The sequence below is a fragment of the Trachurus trachurus genome (genome assembly GCF_905171665.1).
Source record: "Trachurus trachurus genome assembly, chromosome: 14".
NCBI classification, from domain to species: Eukaryota; Metazoa; Chordata; class Actinopteri; order Carangiformes; family Carangidae; genus Trachurus; species Trachurus trachurus.
In genome coordinates, this window is record NC_139903.1 from 8927378 (window position 1) to 8953092 (window position 25715).

Below are 25715 nucleotides of genomic sequence, written 5' to 3' on the forward strand. Positions count from 1 at the left end.
CATCCCTGCACATTTTCATCCCTAACGCGGTGATGCTGTCGGTGCTCTGCTCAGACAGGAGGAGGGATGGAGCTGCTGTGTCACGGAGCAACAGTGCCATCAAGTGGCGTCGAAATGAAAAGGCCACTTGTTTTCGTTTGAGTCTTGTTGTGCAAGTGTTGGGTTTTGATCCTGGTGCTCAGGTTCACCCAAGTAATTTCAGATATAATTTGCACATGACAGAGTGCAGAGGATGACGCTACATGGGAAATTTGATCTTGCACCTTCTCTTTGTAAAACCGAGGGCATGTGTCAAGCCCACATGGTCAGAGACAAATCCCCAAATCACATCTAATAAACCTGACTGGTGTGAATTTAGGAAGCAGGTCTATCCTAAAATGACACTGTGGTAATTTCAGCATTACCATAACCTTGTGATGTGCACACTGTCAGCGGTTGCTCCTCTGAATCGTAGCCAGAAATCTGTGCATGCATAGGTCTGGGGCATTTTGGAGGGAAATGATATTGCACTCGGTGTTTTGCAGTTGTGTGGGATATTTTGCTGATTTTAATTTCCTCTTTTCCAGGTCTCCGATGCCGGCTCCGAGAAATTTTTCAGCACAGCTGCAGTTAAAGGTACGGACATGATGTTTATGTTTTTATACTGTGCTGGTGTGGTGTTTGGTATGATGGTGCAGGTGTACTGTAGCCTACCTCCATCCTCTTGGGTTATCACCATCCTGACATCAGTATATGCATCGTCCCAGTGCAGTGATAGTCGTCGTATTTGTGTGGTTGTTTAAAAATAATGCATCAATAACACGACGGCATCACATCCATCCTTCGCTCCAAGTTCCCAACACCCAGGCAGAGGATGAAACATCTCCCTCCCGCCTTGTAAGACATCAGATGGAATCACTAAAATGCTTCATGTAGGCCTGTGTTTTTGCATGGATGGAACATGTGACAGGAAATGGTCTGGAACCAATGTGGCATCAGTTGCGAATGTGTTGAAATGCGCCAGGACTTGGCGGTGCAGCCAGAGCCAGGAGAAGGATGTGCTGCTACTAATGCTGCGGGGAGCGAAGTGAGGGCAGGAAAAGCATCTGCTTATGGCCTCAGTGTGCCAACACCACATGTGACCTCATTATTAAGTCACTAATTTGCTGTTAAAAGCAGCCCCATTTTCTCTGGCTCAGGGATAATGGAGGTTCCCCCGCGTGAATGGACATTCCTCTGTAATGGGGGGGAGTTACTATGCAGTGCCGGAGGGGCGGGGGGGGGCGGGGGGGGGGAGTGGAGTGGAGGCTCGGTAGATGAGGGTTATGACCCCTTCAGGGCCGGGGCAGAGAGAGACGGGGCCTATACTGCCGATGATAGGCCCTCGTACCCTCCCCTCGTTTCTCTGCACTTCCCTCTGTGTGGACCTCCAAACACATTTCCCACATTCTGGCCTTTGATTCCCTGCAGGGCCTGATTTGTGGCGTCCATTGGGGGGGGGGGGGGGGGGCTCAATGGCCATGCTTGACAGGGAGGTTTCCTTTTGAACGTGCTCCTCTGTGGACTTATTTGGTTCCCTTGAAAGGATTAAGGCCCCCTTTGTGCAGCCTAAATCAACAGAAGGCCGCCCTCTCTCCCCCTCTATGAAAGGACCTGACTGGGGAAACAGTACACAAAATACGCTTTCTCTCTGCTGCATGATAGTCCACTCTCTCTCTTGGCCCCTATTTCCATTTAAATATCCCCTCTTTTCTTCCCTTTTACCATCGCTGTCCCTCCTCTTCTCCTACCATATGCTAATGCTAATGCCCGCGCCTATTGCAGAGAGAGTGAGTCAAAGAATCCAGGTGCAGGGGAGAGCAAGGGCCCATGGTATTTTTATGTAAGGTGGTGTTGAGATTAAAGAGTCAGGTGGGTTTTTGTTGGAGGGGGATTACCAGCACGGTAATGCAACCAAACCCTCAGGATGGGCAACCGCTCCAACAAAAACAGCGAGAACGACACGTTTGTGGGGCGAGGAGTGTCAATATTTGCTCAGGGGCAGGTGCAAAAAGTCTCTGCTTGTTTGACAGTTTGTGCTTTTTTTTTTTTTTTTTTTGCTTATTGTGCTTTTGAGTATAGCGTATGCATAAAAAAGTCATGACAGGCCAGAATAGCAAAGTATTTTATATTGTGATGATTTGTAATTGGTATGTATGTTATTGACTTCTGCAATGAAGGAATGGTTGTTGTTGTAACAAAAACCTTGTTGCTTGTGCGGGAAATCTATAGTCAGACATCTAAAGATATTTACAGTGGAGAAAAAGCATAAACATTGCAGGAAAATAGACTTTGGTGAATAAATAAGGTTTTAAATATTTAATAGTAGCCTAGCAGGGGAAAAAAAGTACCAAATAGCTGACATTTCTATGACAGATTGTGTATTATTCATAGTTGATGAGCCACAAGCTTATTTCAGACTCGGAGCCATTATTATTAATACTATTGTGACTGAGTGGAACAAAGGTAAGATGCACTGAACATACGTCGAAGCAACAGAGCGTGGAGAAGGGAAGGCCATTGTAATTCAGCTGCTGATGTGCAGCTTTGTTAATGACTGACTGTCGGGCTTTTTTCTCTGCAGCAAAGAGTGGAAATTAGCCCAGGGCAACCTCACATCTCTTTGAAGACTCGGTGCTGGTCCCTCATCTTTTAATCTCGCAGCTTTCTCACCTACTCAATAATTACTGTATTACTGTGTATTTTTCATGCACACTCAAAAGCAGTGTGTGTTTTTTCTCCTTCTTCTTCTTCTTCTTCTTCTTTCCACCCAAGGCCTACACTGCATTCTAAAAAGAGAAACTCCGACTGATGTGAATGCAGCTTTTGTCTTTTTCTGACGTTGATTTGTTTTCTTCCCCTCTCGTGTCGGCGTCACCTCGGGGCCGTCTGTGTCAACTCTGCATAGCTGTCTAATGTGAAGCTTAAAGTCACTATCACTCCTCTGCTCCCCTCTGTGTGTTTTTTTCTTTCTTCTTTTTCTTTCCCTTCCTTTCTCACTCCTGCTCACTCCGGGTTCAATTTGCCCGGGAATGGATTTCATTAACTAAGAGTCATTAAATGTTAGGTCTAATTACTGTGGTTGTCGATGCGCCTGCAGGTGTCAGTGAGCTATCCTGATTCATTTGCTCTGCAGGAGAGCCAAAAAAGCTGTGGTAGTCTATCGGCCGCCGGTGAACAGCTTTGCCAACTGCCTATAAGCTTCTTTGAAGGTGCTGTGGGTGGAAATCGGTAACCAAGCCTTATTAAGGCTGTGACTGCTGTCCAGGGAATGCAGCCGGTGGATACAGATGCTTATAATGCCACGGCAGCAGCAGCAGCAGCAGCAACCGCATGTCACCACAAAGCCTCACAGACAGATCTATCAAATGATTAAAGCCGCGTCCCAGGGCAGTAATATCTTGTCACCCCATTACGTCCCCATCCCTCATGATATTGTCAGTCCACAAGCCGTCCTGAAGACTCGGCTAAGTCATCGGAGGGCAAGAGACTAAAGCTCACTGTGCATTGTTTGTCGAGCGTAGGCCCAGCAGCGAGATTAAGATAATGCCGGCTGACATTTAAAAAGCTCTGCAGTGCCATTTATCAAGAGTAGACATGAAAATGTTCTCATCAGTGAACTGCTGAGTCTGTAGATGGAAATCTGTTCAGAATAGAAATAAGCAATGATATGAGAATGTTAAAAGAATTTGTAATTGGCTTTTTATCAAAAGTTGCATTTAAACTGTGGCCACAATTAGAGATAAGTTGAATCCTGTGATTCTCTATTTAAGGGTGTAGAGAAAATGCACTCGAGATTTTTCTTTTTTTTTTTTTCAAAGAATTCATCTGCTAGATATATCGGAGAAGCGTGTCCCCAGTGAGACATCTCCTGCAGCTGTGTCTACGATGTGAGAGCGAGTTCAGTGCGGGGGTGAATTGAAGTGCACAGTGTAGTGATTCTCAGTCCCCCACCCCCCCCCCACCCCTCCTCTCCCCTCCTCTCCTCAGCACAACGCTGATTTCACCATGCTTTACTGGAGTTAATGTGAAAATGAAGCGGTGCTACAGCGAGACCCGGGGCTGACGCCAGCGTGAAGAGCGCCGCTGGTGAAGTGTGTCGGGCTTGAGTGCGTCTGTCACCGAGGGAGGGAGAGAGAGAGAACACTGGCACGATGTGGAAGGTGTAATTTGCGGCGCTGATGACATTGTTTAAAAAAAAAAATAGTGGAAAGAGAAAAGCGGAGGTGAACTTTTGTGGCAGATATCAGAGCTGAAGAGCTCCCTGGATTGTCATAGAGAGCTCTGCTGCCAGCAAAATTGCCTGTGAGCGTATTACTGCTGTGTGGGAGGGAGGGAGGGAGGGAGCCGAGGGCTTGTTTTTTCTTTCTCTCTCTGTCTCATTCTCTCTCTGCTTCCTGAGAGGAGGAGGAGGAGGGCCGGTGTTAGAGCTGCGTGTACTTGCAGGCTGTGGGCCGCCACCTGCTGTAATCTCAAGTGATATAGAGAGAGCAACAATCACGCCACAAATCACCCAGGCAGCTCCCTAACTCATTCAGTGGACTGGAAAGAGAGAAGGTTTGGCCTTTCACAGCACACCAGTGTTGGTTTACTGCCCCCGGGCTCGCCGCGCTGCCCCCGCGCTGACCTCTGCCGTCTGTGTGGGTTTGTGTGTCAAGAAATCAGGGGGCCGCCTGTGGAACTTGACCTGATGCGCATGTGGTAAGATGACCTGACTATACCATTGGCCTTTTGTGCGTTTCGGTCGGAGGAACGGACGGCCGGCCCCGCAGTCAAGGACGAGTCTCTTGCTCCCCAGGAGGTCGCGGGGAGGTCACGGCCTCCTCCTCCTCCCCCTCCCCTCCGGCTATAACCGCTGGAATAAAGCATTGTTGTTGTTGCTTTGGCTCAAACACAAGCTTCAAGCAAATCAAAATGGCCTTTTGGTATTTAATAAGTGAGCATGTTTTTAGAAATAAGACACAGAGCTGATGGATTTAACTCTGAATGATGCATCACTGAGGCAGATTCCAGGCGTTTCCCCCCGTGTCTTTGCTTCTGTTGGTTATTCATCCCCCGCCAGGAGCATTTAATGTATCTCTAAGGGGTAAAGGAAGCTCAATATCCTGTGTAGCACAGAGGGAAGCCCCCCCCCCCCCTCCCTCCTTTCCTCTCCATGGCTGCAACTACAGAGAGAGAGGCCGTATTTCATGACCATGAAAGGGGCCGCTCCAGCTATGCGTCTTCTGCTGACACAGCCAAACAAAGGTTAACAAATCAAGGGTAGCACTGGCTGATTTACCGTCTCGCTGTTACAAACAATTGTCCGGCTCTGATGTCTACAGCTCCCATATTTTGTCTGTCTGCAGGGCAGGCGGTGAAATATGGCAACGTTTCCAGCTGTACATTTCTCAAAATCATACTTAAATGTTTGTATCGATCACAGCTCATTAGTCCTGATCTCGGCTGCAGGGGAAGCGCTCCTCCACACTTCTCGGTTTGGTTTTAAATGAGGCTGAGTTCAGCATTTCGACGAGGTTTGGTAGTTTTAACATCTACACTTTTCCCTATGGGGTCTTGTGTGTTTTGCCGACTGAACGCATCAGTATTCAGTATTATAAATAATAAGATCTATTCAAAACGGACACTGTACACTGCAAACTCTCATATCCATCTGTCCTTTATCTCCCAGTCACCTGCTCTAATCGTGCAATCTGCAAACACATGCAAGTTATGGAATTTCTGGCAGGTAGCTGAGCGCGGTAAACACTGTATGTGAGAGCGGCGGTCTCGCTGGTGCCTACTCAGTAGACGCTTGTTGACTAGAGGATCAGTTTGGAGGGGATGCTGTGAATGGGTCTGTTGGTGCCGAGGAAACACACTCACTTCACACAGCAGCAGCAGCAGCAGCAGTGTGGGGGCCGGTCTCCTTCCATCCCCTCCAGCAACACACAAAGAGGTCATTCAGAGTTTGTTCCCCCAAATCCTGAGGTTAGAGACTAAGTAAATCCATCCATCTTAATGCACTTATTTCAGCACCAGGAGAGCTGCAGGGAGACTGTGTAAACACTCCTATATCCGACATGCCATGCTAAACCCAAAGAGCCTGGAACCCATCAGGCCAAAATTAAAGGTCTACATCTCAAACACAAACACTGAAATGGGCTGCACTCCAGAGATCAAAGTGAAAGGCCTTCGTTTTCCTGCTGCAACCCCCCCGCCCCCCAACCCTGTCTGTCTGCCCACACCGAGATATGTGGTGGTGCAGCAGCCAGTCAGGGTTGAATGGTGAGCGACTGTACTGTACATGTCTGTTAACGCTCAGTGTTGATCCGGCTAAGTCAGAAGGATGTAAACATACTTTGTCTTTGCTAATTAGCTGTATTTACAGTGATGGTTAGGGTTTCAACTCTTGAGCTTCTTACATGCTGGTTTTATGGAAAAGCAGTTGCAGTTTTTCTCAAAGAACTGTCCTAAAAATATATATATACAGTATATATCCCTTCTCTTGTGTTCGGGTCACCAGCGACCCGTTTTCAGGTTTTAAATGCATAAAAGTACCACATAAACTTGTTTATAGCATCAAGGCTTTTTGACTTTGTCAGGAACCTCTATCTAAACAAAATAAAACAAAAAAAATTGTTTCACAAAATTCTAAAATGCTCTGGTAAAAATTATGGCATTTGTGGTGTTAGGGTCAATTTTGACCCGGTTATAACGATAAGAACAACAATTAGAGTTAAAACTGAAATCATAAGTGCAAATCCAACCTTTTCATGGACAAGGAAGCCTAACAATGTAACCAAGAGATGAGAAACAAATGGGATGATAAATAAGTATTTTAGTGGGTTTTACAGCTGATTGAAGACTCGGGTCAAAACCGACCCTAACACCATAGATGGTAGCAGAAAGCTGCAGGAAGGTTCAACTGAAGACAAGGTGTATACTGACAAAAAAAGGGCCCAGGGGTCCACACCAATAAATATTAAAACCAATATTTTCATGGATAAGGAAGCCTAGCAATGTAACCAAGAGAAGGAAAACAAATTGGATTAAAAAAAAATGTTTTAGTGTATTTTACAGCTGATTAAAAACACGGGTCAAAACTGACCCGAACACCATAGATGGCAGTAGAAAGCTAACACAAGACGAAGGATATATCCAGTTTAGTGTCCGTTTTCTTTTTTGGGCAGTTTTATTGTTGGTGTGTTGACAGAGAAGATGCCACAGACGAGTGGTGGTGGTGGATGGGCGGGCGGCGGGAGGTGGAGGTGTTGAAAGCAGCAGCCTCCTACTCCCAGGAGAGCTCCTCCTCCCATCACCATCACCAGCATCCACTGATCCAAAGTGACATCAGCCACTCTCCTGCCAACTGTGCAGCGTTAACAGGGTCAATGTACCACATATACACACACACACACACACACACACTCATACACACACCACTTATCAAGACCCAACCATTCCCAGTGCACTGTCGGTGTGTTCAGGCCAATTATGCCTGTGTCTGTCTTTGGTCCCTGAGGCAGAGGTGACATTGCCAAAGAGGGACAAAGAGCAGGCTGCCTTAATGAGGCCTCGCGGTGGCTTAGAGGTGTGTGTGTGTGTGTGTGTGTGACTGTACGTGTGCGTGCGTAACAGCAGGAGTGCCGGTCTGGAATAATCTACTCCTCTATCATCATCCAGCATGTGTATCTGACAGTTTTTCCCCGTCTCCAGGTCTTCCCCCTGCAGCCATCTCCATCACGCTGCTGCTGCTGCTCCAAATCTGAGTGTTTTTAAGCAGCCTCTGCTGCCTCGTGATGTCATTCTCACACAAACAGCTCTTGGTTCTGGTGAATGACTTGAGGGCTCTCTGTCCCAGAAACGCAGCATAGCAGCTTTGCCAGACACACGTACTAAAAAGGAGATGGGATTAACACAGCGGATAAGATGTTAGTGTTCAGTGTGAAACGATTCACTCCAGCAGTGTTGCTGCTGCTTTGAGCAGCATGAAGGAGGATTTGGTCTCACTTAAAAAAAAAGACAGAGACATACTCCTGATGAAGAGGGTGAATAACGACCTAAAGTTAATAAAACCAGCCACTTTTAATCATGTGTTCATGGAGATTAAACATCTCAGAATGCCACACATCCTTAAAATGTTTGAGCTGTTTAGGATAAGCGAGCAGGGAGTTGCCATCATATTCAAGCTTTTCCGCCTTTATCACATACATGACCACTGCTGTAATCAGTGTAATTCTCAACCGTCGCTGCAGGAACCCATTGAGGGGAGAAGTGTGGAGTCAGACCATCTACTGCTGTGCTCAACAGCTGTGGTGTTTATTAAGGGAAGACGTCGTCTGGTAGAGGAGCCTCCCTGTTTCCCTGTTTCCCTGTGTGCATGCAGGACCAAAGCAGGGTCAGCTCTGTGGAAGTGAAAGTGTAAACACAGCCTTTTAAGAGACACAGAAAGATGAGAGAGTGCAAGAGCAAGAGGACTCTGATCAGGATTGATGAAAGCAAGGCTTTAATTGCTCCCACAAGAGAAGAGGTTATCTTTTTTTCCCTTCTCACCCTCTCTGATTCTCATAAATATGCAGAGCAGAAATAAAGCCCTGATGAGCCGCAGGGCAGATTAGAGAGGACTACAGAGCAGGATTCTGGTTTGTTAGCAGCAGTCCATAGATCCCTTGCATGTGTTTCTGCTCTGCGCACACATTGCCTGGCTTTCATTTGTCTCAAACCGCATTCATTATATTTCCACAGGCTACTGACTGCATAAGGTCAGGTACAAGGAGTTCTGGGAAGCTGTGATGGGGCCGTCAGACCTTCAGGGCAACATCGCCCCCTGCTGTTGGGTGTGATCTTGAGATTTTTGAGCTGTGTGTGTGGAGAGGACATGGTTAATTTGTGCTGGGTGATGTGTATGTGTGTGTAAAGTTTTATATGTATCCTGGAAAGGACATTTTGAAGCATGTGCATTTGATATAAACAAAGTTTAACGAAGTGCATAGTGTTCCATTTTTATCACCATCTCTTGGTTCATCATCTCTGGCTCTTGGCCACTGTTCTTAGAAGCCTGCCCAAACCCATCAACGTCCATCAGACTGTCACCATCTGTTGCAGATTAAGCTGCTCCTGAAGGGAGCTATTTGATTTCAGGGTTCCAACATCCCCCTTTTTTTTTTATTCCATGTGTCAGGTTTTACTGTAAATACTGTCGTACAAAAACCAAAATCCCACAAGGGATTGCTTTTTCAGGCCGTTCAAGCCAAGAGCAAACGGGCCATTGCGTCGGTTTCGGGCTGCACGTCTGGTTTAGCTCTTGGAGCGCCGAGACAGTCGGCTCTGCTGGGCCATTTAGAGGCAAAGCTGGAAAGCTGTGTTTGGAAGCTTTTTCCCTAAACCCTGCACTCAGTCAGTGTGTGCACTGTGGTGTTGTGATGTATGAATCCCCTGGCCATGCCTGACACTAGCGAGCTTGTCTGAGCCCATGTCTTCGCAGAGTAGGAGGCCGCGGACAGAGGCTGCATTGTTCCCCCCCTAAAGTAACACAAGCTCAAGGCAGCCGCTGCCCAAAGGGGGATATCAAGTTGTTCTCTCCACACTAACACCACAATCCTAGCTTAAGCTCTGAGGCTTGACGAGGGAGCAGAGGGGCAGCTGACTGTTTGGACGAGAGTGCAGTTCAAATAAACAGCTTAAATCCCAACCAGCCTCCCCCATGCTCTAACCCTCCCTCATCACGTATCGCAGTCCCACAGCCATAGCTCATCACTGCGAAGCTTGCCAACAGCCCCTCAGCTAATTTGTGCTGTTATTTTGAAAAGCATGTTGATGTGAGAAAGAAGGGGCCGCGAGCAGAGAGAGAAGAGGGTGAGAATCTAGGCCTGGTTTGGTTACACCTCCCTGCTCGTGAGCAATGGGTAGGTTAACCACCACGTCGGCAGAAGACCACACGGCATTTCCAGGCCGGAGGGAAGGAGGGATGAAAGTACGAGTGGATGGGAGAGAGAAGAGAGACGGCCATTAACAGCTTTGTTTCTGCCTCGGGTGTCCCGCTAATCCAACTGCAGTGAAACCCGAGCGCGGGGGTAATGAGACAGCACTTGACGCTCTCGCACACTCATGCACGTAGACACATCAGCAGCTTCTGTAAGGCCAGCGAAGTCTTAAAAAGAGAAAAGGCTACATGCAAATTGATACTTCATGAGATCCTCAGATATCTGATCCGTGCATTCGAGCTATTACCCCCTCTGGAATGAGTTTTAACACCCGGCGCAGGCTGCGTTGAATCTGATCCCTGCAAGCAGCCAGGTATGTGCGGCGTGGATGTGTGTAAAAACCAGTTGGCCCCATTTGAAAAAGAGTGAAAGAGGCCCGGACTGATGACTCCCTGGGGACAGATTTCTCTTTCCAGCCCCTCTATGTCTCTCTCCCTGGTGAAATCACGGTGGTGTCAGTGTGTCAGCCCGAGCTGTCACTCTCCTTATTGCTGCGAGCCAGTCACTCCCATTCTCTGCCTCCCGGCCCAGGAGAGACGGCAGAGAGAGAGAGAGAGAGAGAGAGAGGGAGGAAAGAGCAGACAGAGGCAATAGAAAAGGAAAAGAGGGGCTTTTTCCACTTGACACAATGGATGAACAGAGTGTCAACACCCCTTGATGCAATTGGAGAGTCTAGAGACAAGCAAGAGGAGAGAGAGCCAAGGCTGTCTGTCACCTCGCCGAAGCCAAGTGTGCAATTAATAAACACCCCCACGGGCTGGTTTGGTACAGTCCACTTGGCCCGGCTGACAGGCTGACAAGTCTTCATGGAGGACAGGTCAACACTGAGCCGAGCGGACAGAGAGCTGCAGTACATGTACCTCAACTAGGGTGGCATTTGGACCTGTTGACTGGTAGAGTGTTCTCTGTGGGTGTGGGTGTGGTTGGGGTTTGGGGGTGTGGGAGTGTGGGGGGGGTGAATGAGAAAGTTGTAGGTGTTTATGAGTGAGTGTGGGTTTTTTTATGAGCATGTGACTACGACTGAGACTTCAGCATGTCTGTGTTTGAAGTGAGTCGGTTCAAGTGACGATTGTCTATTGTTTCCTGAGCCGCCACAGTGACCGACATGAAACACATGTTGCAGTACCAGGCAGCGAGGAGCGACACGCTGACACACACACACACAGTCTTCTGAGATCCAGTTGATTTTAAACTCATTTTCTGTTGCTCGCTCTAACTCTCAGTTTAGTGATTCATCAGAATCAGCAGACCAACGTACTCACACGCTTCCTGTGCGAGTAGGGATGTCACGATTACTTGTTTTCACAGTTAATCGTGGTATTAAACACCACAATTAATTCATGGTAAAGATTCCTAAATACCGTTACTTTCCCAAAAAGATGATGTCGGAACCATATCGGCAGATGTGCACCAAAATAAATGTAAATGCACAGATACTGGTCCATTTAACTAACGTAACATTGAATTGGTAGGAAATTAAATGTTAGCATGTCATTTTTAATAAAAAAAAAACCAAACAAAAAAAAAACGATTAAAATAAACGTAAACATTTTCCCCTGGGGGATTAATAATTGGTCATATATTAATAGATACTTGAAATATTTTGTGTAAATAATGAGTAATGTAATTATATTTTGACTATATTTGATTTTACACATTCATAGTGTTGTAAAATTAATTAGTGCATAATAATTGTGATAATAGTAGTACCGTGATTATTTCACTGACAATAATGGTACCAAGAAAATGTATAATCGTGACATCCCTATGTGCGAGTCAGACTGACACAGAAAAGCTAGGACACACACACAGCTCTATTTTCCAGCCTGAAGCAGGAGTTGATGACACACTTCATTTGTGGCCTTTCAGCTGTGAAGGTTTGTACACAGATTGATACAAAGTTGTCCTGTTGTTGCTTTCAACAAGCAGCAGTCTGAGCACTATAGCAGCACTTATAGAGCAGTGTTTGAATGATTGAGCCTCCATCTTGGCAGAGCCGTTACATACAACAATGGACAGGCGCCATAAGGTCTGATGATGTTTCATAACTGTACTGTAGCATAGTGACAAAAATCTGAATGCTTTTCTTGTAAATCAACTCAGTAAATAATTTATAATGATCATCGGAGGTGTGTGTGTGCGCATCGCTGCACCATGTGTAACACTAACAACACTGGCGACATGGTGTTTCCCCCTGAAGTCTTCAAAATACTGTGATGTTTGTAAAATATTCACAGCACTGTGAGGCTGAACTGGCAAAGGACTGACAGAGGTTTCATGGCTGGTTGAGGAGGAGAGATGCTGACATGTACGCCGGTGCTGTGGGCCCCTTAGCAGCCCCCCCGTCACTGTGTGTATGTGTGTCTCTAGGATCCAACAAGCACGAGAAGCAGCAGAAAAGAAGAAAAAAAGTCTACATTGGCTGCCCTACATCCACCATTTGTCACTCCTCACTAGTAGAGATATCTGGGCCTGTTGTGAGAAGTCCCATCAGCTGGCTTATGTACATGTGACATGTTTCAGGTCAAGCGGTCTGGCTCGCTCCGCAGCAGCTGCCTTGTTGTCTCTGAGTGTAGCTTTACACCATTGTGTGTCATTGTGTGTGTGCGCTGCTCGCTGCTCGCCACCCGCTGACCGATATGCTGTGGACTGACTGACTGACTGACTGACTGACTGGATAGATCCTCATTACACGCTGCTGTTATTTCAAAGCTTCAGTGAGCCCGGGCATGACAGCCAAACCTGCAGAGGATCTGTCAGCCCGCGGGCAACAAGTGTCCCCCCTGAGGGCTGCCCTGCTCTGCAAAGCCCCTTCCCCACCCCCCTTCCTTGGCCCCTTGGCTGGCTTTTCCACCCATCCCTTCTTCTTCGCAGTCACCTGTGCCAGCATGCCCGTCATCGAGTCCCTGACCCGACTCCTCTCCCGTTACGGTCCCTCCAGTCTGACCTCACACCCTCAGGGATATATAAAGATTTGTTCTCGAAAGGGGGGAGAGAGCTGGAAATGAGACACTGCTGGCCGCCAATCCCCAACCGCTACATCCTCATGTGCACGTAAAGACGGTGATGGTGTTTTTTGGAGGGGGGGGGGGGGGGGGGCGAAGGGCGAGGAGAGGGGGGAAGGAAGGGAGGAAGGAAGGTGTCCAAACATTTAGGCCCCCCTCCAGGAGCTGTCTAAGCAGCAAGGCAGCAGATTTTCCACATGCTGGTGGGGTGAGAAGAGTGAGACGCAGGGAGCAGTTAAGAGCCATTACAGGAGCATCTGTAATCAGAGCTACTGTGGGTGGAAGAGTGTTGTCGCTGCAGCTCTCTGTTAGTAAATGGCTTCAATATGACTGGAGAGAGAGGAGACTGAACACTTTGCTGTTACCAGACAGAGTATGAATGAATGGGACACGGATGGATACTAGCGAAGGTAGGAGACACGGGGGAGGGGGGCGGGGGTAGGGGGGAAAGAGCGACTTTCTCTCTTTTCCTGTCACTCTTGTATTTGTCTCTGTTGTACTGTAAACATGTGTAAGTGCTTGTTCTCTGTGGTCTGGTCTGGTCTGGCAGCCGCTCTCCTCTATTGCCTCGCATCTGTCAGAAGAGCTCAGAACGTTCAGTGGTTTACTGAGGCCAATTAACCCAGATTGCTTCCATTTGACAGAAGAAAGATCACAGTCGCTCGCCTCGCAAACAGTCTGTCTTAGAAGAGGAGTCGGTGGTTTGTTGCCGCCGCGTGGTTTCGCCTTCGCTCACACTCACACTCACACTCACACAGGCCATGACATCACCGCCTATAACGCACACTATTTATATTTACATACACGCTGCTCGCTTTGGCTTCACAACTCGTAATACAAAATTCATAAACCAAATGAGACAGGCATGAAATATAGATGTTAAGAGAGGGGGGCTTAACAGCTCCCCCCCCCCCCCCGCCTGCTTTTGGCCTTTTGCTCAATCACCACTTGTTAAAGCAGCGGTTTGTGTTACTGTGAAATGATATCAGCACACTGTGGTATTCTCACTGAAAGACTACACATGTCATGCTCTCACAGCCAGAATAGTTGGCCTGCCCCACCTCAACAACCCAACCCCCCCCCCCCCCCCCCCCCACCTTTAATTCTGTTTAGCCTCCCACTCCCCTTCCCCATGCAGCCACCCCTGGGAGTCTAGCGCTAATAAAACAGCTCCAGTCCAAGACCCTCCACACGGCAGGATGTCCAGGCTGCGTAACCCAACACCCCCCCAACCCTTCACCCCCCCCCCCCCCACCCAGCTCCGGCTTTAGAGAGTTGCTGACATGACGGAGAGTCTGGGAGGGCCAGCAGGGGAGCGTCCATCATTGTCAGGCCCCAGCACAGCAGCAGCAGCGCCATCGCCCCCCAAAGCTCCCATCTGGGGCATGTCCAACACACATGCCTGTGTGCTGTGAACCCGTTGCTGTGAGGTGCAGCGACACTCTGGAGACGTAAAGAAGGGAGAAGGGGCGGCGGCGGGGGGGGTAGGTTGTTGCTGAAACCAATGTTGTTAAAGCAGAAGTAAGCAAAATATTTGTGTTAATATAAGTCTTAAATAGTTATATCTTCCGACGACAGCAATCACTTATATAGAGTGTTTGGTCTGAAACACGGGTCTGTCAGTCACTCTGCTCTGCTGTAAGCCGAGGAGAAAACTTTCCTTGTATCCTACAACCTTTATCCAATGAGGAGAGAGAACGGCATAAAGGGGCGGTCCTCTCTGTGTGTGCAGCCAAGGGATGCACGTGAATGTGGTGACTGCTAACTCCATCGGCTGACAAAAAGTTAGCCAAAACGACCGGATTGCTTATTTCTGCTTTAAAGGGACATTGTGTAACTTCTCCTGTTATCTATTCACGAAAATCAATTATTTGGTTCAAAAGTCTGTTTTTCATTAATCAGTAATCCCCCCATCAACAAACTGAAGTGTTCCTTTCAGCTCTGAATGAGCCGTTCATATCATTCATATCTACATGGAGCGGGTAAGCTCGGTGCTGGCTGCCATGTGGTGTCGCCATGTTTTTACGTTCAGTGGCAGCGCGACGGTAGGAAACCATGGAAACTCAGCGGAGACACCGGAGCTGTCGGCTCAGGTCGAGGTGGCATCTGTGAAAAGTCACCGTGGTAACGCAGTGAGGAGGAATGGAGCGTTACACTGATGCTGCATTCACGTGCAGTCGGGCAGACGGCCGTCGGTAACAAACCAGATGTCATTTTAGTCACAGAAGTCGAGAGAAAGCCGGTAAAACAATACGACATCGCCATGACAATATATTGTCACGTGTATTGTTTTGCCTCGTGCTGACGGACCACTTGTTTACATAAAGGCTTGTTTATGCCGTAACGTGCAGCGGCTGTCGTCCGTCTGCTGTCTGCCCAATTTCACGTGAATGCAGCATGAAAAATATGATTGAGTTGCTTGCGATATACAACTGCAACGCTAGATGTACAGTAATGTAATGTAATTCCTACACAATGTACCTTTAAAGTCTTCAGAGCTAAAGAAAGGAGCTAACAGAGTAGAGCGTCTCTGGAGGCTGCGGAGATGAGATCAGGGACAAAGCTTTCCCTGAAGGTCAGCGACACTTTCCAGCTTCTGGAGTGCAGGTGTACTGTCGCTCCTCCTCTACTCCACATTACACTGCTCAACATATTATTAGCCTGCAGCTTTTAGCATAGCAGGGAAAGAAGGAATTAACCACACACATCCACGGCCAGACTGACAGGCACATAAATCCTCCGTAGAGGTGCATTGTGGGGTGGCGTCTCTGCAGATGAGGAAATGAATCCTTTGGTTAATGTGCAGACACAGGCTTCATAGACTGTCGCCACTTTGGGCACCAGAGAGAGGGGGTATTAGCACATCAGGGATTTCAAAACACCATCTAGTCCCGCAGACATGGGAGTTGAGCTCAGATGTCATCCACTAATATGAACCCCAGGGTATTCCACCGAGGAAGACAGGCTCTCCTGAGTGTGAGAACATTGTGCGTTTCACATGTGTGATATCCATCTGGGGGTAGCTGTGTAGCTGTACATTGTAAACCGGTGATTTTTTTTTTTTTTTTTGTAAAGACAAACACAGGAGGAGAAAGAGGAAAGATGCCGTTGTGTGTTGGTTTAGCGGTTCAGCCCTGACACCGAGGCTTTTATGAGCATACGTCAGTGACAGAAACTAGCGGTCTGCTATATTTATTGTTCTCCTCTGTGTGTGTGGGAGGGAGGGGGGGGGGGGCTCTGTTAAAAAGATGTCTGCCATTAATGCGACTGCAGTCTTCATTAAGAACAAATAAACACAGCCCGGTCGCTCACCGAGGAGTTCTTTGGGGGGAACATATGGTGTCTAAACCACACTGGAGGTCAGACCACTGTCAACACTTGCTGCTCAATTACAACTCTAATTTTGTTGTCAAACAAAATATGTAGACAGAAGAGGAGCGAGTTTGCGGTGTTTTCTTTTTCCTTTTTTGTGCACAGACGAAATGGTTTCCAGACTGAGGCCTGAGGCAAAATTGTCTCTTAAAACATTGTGCATAACTGGGGACTGTTTTTTTTTTTTTTAAAGGGGATTTTATTCCGCCTGCTTCTAAATGCCTAGCCCAGAACAGAGGGAGATCCTGATTGTAATTAATGTTTACTGAGACATACCAATGCAAGATGGAATTTCCAATGAGGGCCATGAATCCTTGTTCGGCACAGTTGTGCATTTTAATTGATTCAACTTGAGCAAACAGTCTGCCTCTCTCTGTTTGTGTTTCTGTTTTCTGAGGAGAGGCTGGATGATGTGTGCCGACTCGAGGAAAGAAGACAAAGTGAGGGGCAGAAAAACACAGCCTCTGTCCAACAACACAACCATTGTTTATTTGTTGCGACTCCACTCCACTCAGTTCTCAAAAAAAAATGTCTCTGCACCAAATTAATCATATGATTCACCTGTACCACGGCAGTGCAGTTTTCAGCAAAAACACTGCGTTGGCTGGAGTGTTGTTGCCTCTGGAAAAGCAAATGTGATCTTTGAAAAGTGTTGGGCATGACACCACTGACTGACTGTCAACTGACAGGGAACAGGATAAGGGCAGAAAAACGTCGCTCACTGCAGGGGAGACGGTGAATGAGTGCAGCTTTGAAGGTCTCTGTCAGCTGTGACAGACACCTCTGGGTTTTGCAGATGTCAACGCTTGTCCTGAGAAAGGTTTGTTTTATTCTAGGCCACAGATACAGTGATACTAGCTGTCTGCCGCCTACAGTTGTCATCCACATTGACAGCTTCTGGACTGTCAATATAGAAAAACCACTGTAGAATTAACAACCAGTACATTAAATATAGTAATCCAATATGACAGAATTGAATGCTATGCTGTCTGCTCCTTAGCTACACTACAGATGTGGCTCTTCAGATACCAATGGTGGTTAATTGGTCCATTACTTATCCAGATTGTTTGAAGGGTCTACCATGGAATTGGAAACATCCATAGTCTCTAAAGGGTAAAACCTAAAACTTTGTTTTCCTTTAGCAACATCATCAGGTTGACAGTTTTTGTTTATAGTCACATGTCAACACAACCATTAGATGGATTACCAGGGAATCCGATACAGACATGCACGGTTCCCAGAGAGGATGAATGTTAATGACTTCGACTTTTCTGAAGAGCAAAGTCTACCATTTCATCATGAGGTCAACTTTTTTAGTTTGTCTAGTACTTTGTTTATGACCGAATCGATGATGTTCCCATCAACGTACCGCGTCGGGCTAATAAACTAATAATGCTCGCAACAGCAAACCTGCGTGACACCGATACAGGACAAACCTGCAATCAGCACCTGGAGGTTACCTGTCATTGCATCATCTGTTGCTCTCGAGTCCATAATGAAGAGCAGACTCCCTCCCTCCCTCCCTCCCTCCCCATTAGCACCTGTTTCCTAGAAGCTCTCAACAGTGGAGCAGCTGTCACAGCCTCCAGTACAGTGACTCTCAACCTTCTATTTATGACCGTCTGGTTGTTGTAAATAGAGATGTGCAAGTGCAAATGGCTATTGTTCAAGGCATTAACTCTCCTACTATCTTTGGTTCTGTTGTGTCTTCAGTTTAATGAGGCTAAGGTCACAGGCACAGATGTAGTGATAAATTACAGATCGGTATAGGCCATGGTCTAAATTTGTCGATTATACTTTTTTGAGTTAATAATATTATTATTCCTGCCCAGTGCCCACTAATCTTCATGTAATGTACATTATTTACATGATATAAACTGTATTTTACTCCACTACATCATCTTAAGTGATGATACAATCTGGCGGCAGATCATTATTGTGTGTGCATATTCTTATGCATCATAAAATATACTGTTTACTTAAGTTGCATGACCAGTCGAGTAAAGCGGATGCCATCTGCCGTCATTTGTTTGCGGATCCAGTGTGTTAGTGTTGGACCAGTTTGACGTGACACATGTTGCACACAGCGGCCTGGTCGGTGGTGGCTCCTCCATTTTGTTTTGTTTTTTTAAAGCTGGTAATCTTTTTTGCTGTATGTTTATAACAAGAAGTAAAGTAATCTGAAACATGAGTCAGTTTACAAGAAAAATGGAGCATCCATTATTTGGCCTTACAGCTGCTTCCTCTTTGAAACACAGAGCATTAACTTGTCGCTCTCTAGAAGCCCTCGCTGCGTTTCACCTCTGCTGGGTGCACGGCCGTGGTCGAGGCTCAGCTGTCAGTCTCGTGTTCTGCTGCTATGTGTTAGGTTGTTGGTTTTGCATGATTGGAGCTATGTGACCCCTGCCTGGATGAAATCCCATAAATGAGTGCAAGGGTTTAGAATGTGTCGAGGTGCTATTTTGAGGAGGATGTGACAGAAGGGAGTGACGGCAATGGACAGAAGCTCGGAAAATGTCACTTAGGCCCCAGTGGGCATCCGTTTGCTGTTTGCCTCCTGGTCCAGGTGGAGGCCGTCATATCCACCCACACGCTGACATGAGCCGCAGAGAAAAAACAGAGAGAGATTAGCAAAGTAGTTTTGGCTCGAGTTGGGCACTAATGTATTTTTCAAAAGGACAGGTGCTGAGCTGCCAGTTGAGCTTTTAAAAGATGATGATGTTGGTGCTTGTTTGTTAATCATTTATATGGGCCAGGTTGTATCTAGTGATGACATTGAAATATAATATGCTAAATTAATCCCCTTATGTACTGCGGTAATGACCTAACACCATATTAAACAACCTAATGTCATGCATCTCACTTTGCCAGGCCTCCTGTCACTCCCTCTCTACAGATCAGCGCCGAGTGCAAACATTGGTGCAACGAGCTGAGCCATTTGTCTCTCGTGTGACTGCACCGATCCAAATGTCTTGCTGATGAAGGACCATTAACCAACCAGATACACAGGTCTATTAGCCATGCGGGCTCAATGTGATATTAGCAGCACATTAAAGAAATGCTAACAGTAAATACAGCTGCATGCTACTAATGAGCTGTGCTCCACTGCAGGACAATAACAACAAAGGTGAAACACAGCAGGAAGGAGGCGTGCAGACAGTCAACATCTCTTGTCTGATGTCTTATTCCAGTTTTTTTTTAATCCTCATAAAACTTCTAAGGGGCAGAGTTTTAATCTGCATTCGTCATACTGTGTTATATGATGTTATCATATTAGATTCAGTTCAGCTAGATCAGAGTTGTAGCCCGTCTAATGATTACATGCTGCAGTGTCGCTTTTAGCATGTGGAGAGACACAAATCAGGAGTGCTGGTGTGTGCAGCTAATACACTGAACAGTAGGAGACGGCTCACCCAGGGATAATGAGTTATCCCCCTAAGCCCCACACCGGGTCCCCAGACATCCAGCCTTAATAATTGGCTTTCCTGTGCATGCACACAGACGAGCGCACTCACACATACATACACACACAGACAGATGACCCTCAAAAAAAACCCTCCTATACCCCGTTTACTTCTTAAATCTGGCCTCTAGCTTTTGCCTCCCCAACTAACCCACACACACCCACAGGCCTCTTTCTCTGCTGTGATGCTCCAGCGAGCAGCGTGTGCTAGTTAGAAAACCACAACACTACTGAAATGTTGAGAAACAGCAGGGCTCCACATTTTGAGTAAGCCAAGCGGGAATTGCGCTTATTTGTTTCCAGGGATGAAGAAGACTGGCAAATGAACCCTCTCGGGAGGGAAACTGGTGTATACTCCTCTTCTCTTCTTCCCCCGCTCCGCCCGGCCCTGGAGTCTTCATTATGACCAGAATAGACACCTTCTTTTTAGCATGTTAGCACATTCTCAAAACAAGCCGTGGACCTCAGGGACTCAGAGGTGCAGCAGGAGACTTGTGAATTGGGAATTTTCTCCTCTGCCGTCTGCTGCGGTGGAGTTGTTTGCCAGCAGCAGTCTCTCTTGACCGGTAATAGCATTTGTAAGTGAAGAAGACTGACATGGATGAGGGAGATGGATTTAAGGGCTGCTGCTGCTGCTGGGCTTTCTTCTTCATTGACGCACGTGAAGGTTGAACAGTAGCGCTGCCAGAGAGATAGTGTGTCTATGTAAGGGTCGGTTAGCTTTCGAGAATTGACGTGTGTGTCTCTGCGTGATGTGGGGACTTTTCTTCATTGTGCTTGCCCAAAGACGGCTAACAGAGAGAATTAGAAAAACACTTGAACCTGCCAAAGGGCTGCCTTTTGTCTCCTGACAGGCTGGCAGATGTCCCAGTTAAGCTCACCCACATAGAGCAGGAGTCAACAGCTGTTATTGGTGATATTGATCGTGATCTTGCTCTAGGAATTACCTCCTCTGACCCCGAAGTGCAATATCACATGCACCTGGGGGCTGCTAATACCTAGCTTAGCATTTTAATGTTAATGGACGGACGCTCTTCTCACACGGCCCTGTTTGCTCAGCCTCAGCTCCCTCTGGAGTCGGTCCAGAGGGAGCAGTGTGTCAATGAGATGGAGGCCCGCTGTGACAGGCTGCAGCTCTGCAGAGCACGCTGCTGTCTCTGCCCAGGGGACCCGCGCCCCATCTACACCTCTTTGGCAGGTAAAGGATTTAGCTGGCTTCACTAAGGGGGGGAGGAGGAGGAGCCCTCGCTCCTGTCCCTAAACCCCCGTGAGGCTTGGGGAGAGTTAATTACAGTTTTTGTATGCACTGTCATCCCCCATGAGCCTCTCTGCCTCTGGAGCAGCAAAGCCGACTGGTTTCTGAGCACTTTGTTCTGTAGGAGGAGGTCCCTGCAGAGAAATACCCTGGATGGAGCTTATTAGCTATTGTTCTGTGTGACTTCAACATTGTACAGCAGTCGCTTTTCATTCTTTGGATTAATTCACACTTTGGACATAATGGAGTCCACCCAGGGCTTTTAATGGCAGGTAATTGCTGTTTTTTGGCAATTACTGAAAGTCCACAAAACTAATCCTTATCTTATCAGACAGTAAGCTAATGTGCAGCTGTCCTTCACGCCACATGCAAAAGTGAATTAATGAATATTTTACCCTGCACTGTCCTGTAATATGCACGACTCATCATCATTCTCAAGATAGTTAGCATGAGACAATGAACATACTCTATATGGAAAATATAATTCAAGCATTACCATGTAGTTTTCACTTGTAAAACAGAAGGAAGACAACCTGACATTTGTCCACTATGTAAATATGCACAACCCAGCTACAGTCTATGTGTATGCATTAGATCTGTAATGCTATGGTACATGCAGAAAAGTCTGTACCCATTTGACCAGAATATATTCAACATGTCCTGAAATTGGAAGCTCTGATATCCAACAAAATATTAACCTTGGAAATATATCTTGTGTATAATACAAACTGATTTCAGCCGGAACAAGAAAAACACCTTTCAAATGGGTAGTTTCTCCTTGGAGATGGTGCTAAAGGCTGCGTCAAAGGGCTGCGGAGGGAGGAGGGAGGTGCTTGTGCTGGCAACACTGCAAACTGCAGCTGGCCAGTTTCAGCTGCAAGAGTAGGAAAAAGTGTGTGTGTCAGTGTATGAGTCGTTCTCTCAGTTCAAAGTGCACCACAGAGGCAATGGCAGTTTGAAAAGCAACAGCTTGGAGAAGGCCTGCAGCTCACACATCATCATCATCATCATCATCTCCTCTTTGACTTCATCCTTGTCCTCAGATCTCCCCCTGTGCTTGATATATTTATGATCATACAGGGTGTTTTGATGAACCACCATCTTAAAAACTAAGAATTGTTATTGGACGTGCACTTTTTGTTCACACAGTGTTTCTCTTTGTTTCACAGTTCCTGATTTTGGCATCGATGTGCTCTCCACCAATGGCAGCCAGGAGCCTCACGGCCCCGGCCTCCTCAAGGTGTCAGGCCTAGAGCGCAGTCAAGAGCGGAGCCAGGAGAGCTGCAGGGAGCCCCCACCCCCTGCACCCAGCAGCACCCCTGACCAGCCTTTGCCCGCCCCCCCCCAAGCCCCCCCTCTGCCCCAGCCTCAGGCGCAGCCGTCCGTCCCCCGGCCCCTGTCCCCTCACTGGACCCAGGCGAACGGCACCGCCGCCCCGGCCCCCCCGGCCTCGACACACCCGCCCCCCCGCTCCGAGGCTCTCCCCAGGCCTCCCACGCCCGCAGCCCTGCCTCTCGCCCAGGGCCAAGAGCCCTCGCCGCCCCCCCCTCCCCGGCCCCAGCACCAGCAGCAGCAGCACCAGCCTGATCTGCTGTCTCACCCGCGGCCGCCGCCCACGCCCAGCCTCCACCCGCACCCGCCCTCGCCGGCGCTCCCCACCCACCACCACCCCCACCAGCAGCACCCCAGCCAGGCCGGGCCCCACCGGCCGCCGTCGCGCTGCCATCCCCGGCCGCTGTCCGCCTACAACGGCCTCAACCTCAACGGTCACAGGTACGGAAAACACACCCGGCAACCTCACACACACGCACACTTAATCAGGAGAAAGGTGACGCTGTCCCATTTCTCCACACTTGGCTCAGTGCGCTTGGTTACGCGCACACTTTGGTGACGTTTTGCTGGCGGAACGTATATTTGCATACAGTTTGCAAGCATGTTTTAATGTTTTAAGTGGCCAAGCGCATGAGGGGATAATTAAAAGCAATCGGGACATACTTGACAAGTGCAGCCTGTGCCATTGTGCACACTTCGACTACGACACACACACACACACACACAGCAACAGTTTTAATAAACAGTGCTGCTGGATCACAGTCTCATCTACTACAAAAGTAAAGTAGAGTAGAGAATACTTTATTCATCCCTAGGAGGGAAATTCAAATTAGTCCAGTAGCTCACACGACAATGACACAAAAAAGAAAGAAAGAGGGCTGCTGGATGTAGCAGGGCCACCGGATGGACATACAAAGTGTCTCCATGCGCAAGATTCAAATCATAAATGTGTAAGTCCAACTCTGTAAGTAGCCTAAATAAAACAAACAAGAAAAACGAAAAAAATAAAATAAAAACATGAACAGAGCATGATCTATATAAAATATGACGTTAAAAAGTCATAATTATGAGATAGAAAGTCAATTTGAAAGTCAATTTGAAATTCATTCAACGGCATTTCCCAAACGTGGCTTGTGGCTCCCGGTGACGGCGGACTTCACCGTGGTGCATTGTGGGATTTATACTTGGCCAAATACCGCTCCGATGCGGTCTTACCGTAAGTGTGGGTAAAGTGCAAATCAAGCGCGCTGCACTTTTGGTCGTTGGAGAAATGGGACACACTTGCGCACTGACACTAAGCCCATGAACGCGCACGCCAAGTGCCCAAGTGTGACCTAGTGTGCATATTGGGACAGGCCCAAAGTTTTGTGTCTGATGTGATGTCCTCATACGGTCTGACGCACAAAATTGCAGCAGTGCGGCGGACAAAAGCTCGTACACTTCCGTCCTAACTTTTGAGCTGAATAGTTCCCATGATGCCCTACTACAGTACCAGTATGTAAATTGCTATCAGGCTGCGCTTTAAGTCCCCGAGCCAAACACAGTGGCTTCGACTATTAACAGAGAAGTAAAAGGGCCACACTGCTCCCTGAGTGCCTGTGATTTATTAGCCACCCACATTGTCACTGGGGCTCGGTGCAGATTCCACCCCCCCATATCAGTTATACAAGCATTATGTGTGCAGTGGTGTGGGGTTTCACCTTGAATCAGCACTGTATTGTTTTTATTTTACTGATGAGAGGTTATTTAAGCAGGAGAGACCAAGAGGAAAGTCGTAATGTTCTTCCGAGGGCTGTTACGAAGAATCCTCAGTGGAGCTCCACTTTGTACGTTCAAATACACCATCATCACGGTAATTTTTCATCTGATTAAAAATAACAACAATAGAAGCCAGAGCAAGGCTAAGCTTAGTGTGTTGTGTGTGTCCTATATATCTGTGGAGATGCACCGAGGCCTGCGAGACTCTTCATTAATTTAAGACTCCAGGACTCCAGCAGAGCTCCTTCAGAACCCACTCAGTCCCGACAACAGCTCTGCCTCACGGGCTCTTAGGACTTGGCTTAGCCTCCCACTCTCTGTGCCAGGCCCTGCCAGTCTGCCAGTGCGCCAGCAGGGCCTGGCACCCGCTGTGAATAATCACGGGCCGGGGCCCACAGCAAAGAGCGAGCGCTGCAAATGAGCTTTTAGGCTTTGTGCGTCGGAGCTGTGGAGACGCAGGGCTCTGTGGCTGGCTGCTGCGCCCCCGGGGGGAAAAACCCACACACACTACAAAAGACTGTTTGCTTACACATGCATACACCCTCTCATCCCATTTCCGATGCACATGTTCGCTACCTGGCTCTGGAGGAGGAGGAAGTGCCTTAACAGAGGCTGTTCAAAGACAGATGCTGCTGCTGCTTGTGTTGTGTATGTGTGTGTGTGTGTGTGTGCCAGCGGTGGTTTGTGTGTATCTGAGGGTGCTGCCTGCAGTATGTGGTGTGTTTTTTCTTTCGCGGATCGTTCGTGTTTGCCCTGGATTCTGTGAAGCCACAAGAGAGACGTACAGTACTGTAGGGAGGCGCTTGTAAATGGAGGACAGTTGAAGTGTGAAAAAAACCCAGCGCTAGTGGGAATTGAACTTGGGAGCAGATGGAGATTAAAGGGTGTGGAGGAACAAGTGTTAATTCAGAGTGATCACACCTGGCGTAACCTGGCTGCTTTCTCCATACCCCTCCTGTCATAGAAGCGCTATGTAAGAAAGGCCAGCAGCGCCTTTTTTGTTTAAGAAAATGAGCTGCATTTCAAGTCGATAAGACCTTAATGACTCTGTTCTACAGATCCTTTATCGAATCTGTCATTTCTTTTTCTATTATTTGCTGGTATGGCAACCTTGGAATTAAACATAAAAATGCCCTACAGGGTATTGTGAAGGTTGCTAGCAAGATTGTGGGGACTCAGTTTGTTGATGTGAATTGTTTATTTAAAAAGCAAGTAGTGAGGAAAGCTAGGAGTATCTGTTTAGACGGTACCCATCCTCTTAGCTCTGAGTATGTCTGGCTACCATCTGGTGTGCGACTATGTGCCCCTAAGGTGAAAAAGAACAGGTATTGTTGGGGATCTATGTGGTTGGCCAGGGCCGGCCGCTGGCATAAACACTCTATGCGGTTGTTTAGGGCCACAGCCATTAGGTTGGAGGCCACATGATCAGAAAGGTACCGGGGTTCATTCAAGTCATTTAAACATCCTGAGGTGGCCACGCACGCTATGAGCTTTATATGTAATTTGAAGTCAATATTCAGCTTCTTTTATCTCACATTTGAGACATT

General features: G+C 47.5%; 1 protein-coding gene across 1 annotated transcript in view; it reads left to right on the forward strand.

Annotated features, from left to right (window-relative positions):
• Positions 1-25715, forward strand: part of auts2a (activator of transcription and developmental regulator AUTS2 a) — a gene marked incomplete at its 5' end in the record, with an annotated part of 323339 nt that overhangs the window by 283872 nt on the left and 13752 nt on the right. The window contains 2 exons of the mRNA XM_083986047.1: positions 567-615; positions 22248-22851. Of these exons, the coding sequence (XP_083842173.1) occupies positions 567-615; positions 22248-22851 (653 nt within the window). The remainder of the gene's footprint in view (positions 1-566; positions 616-22247; positions 22852-25715) is intronic.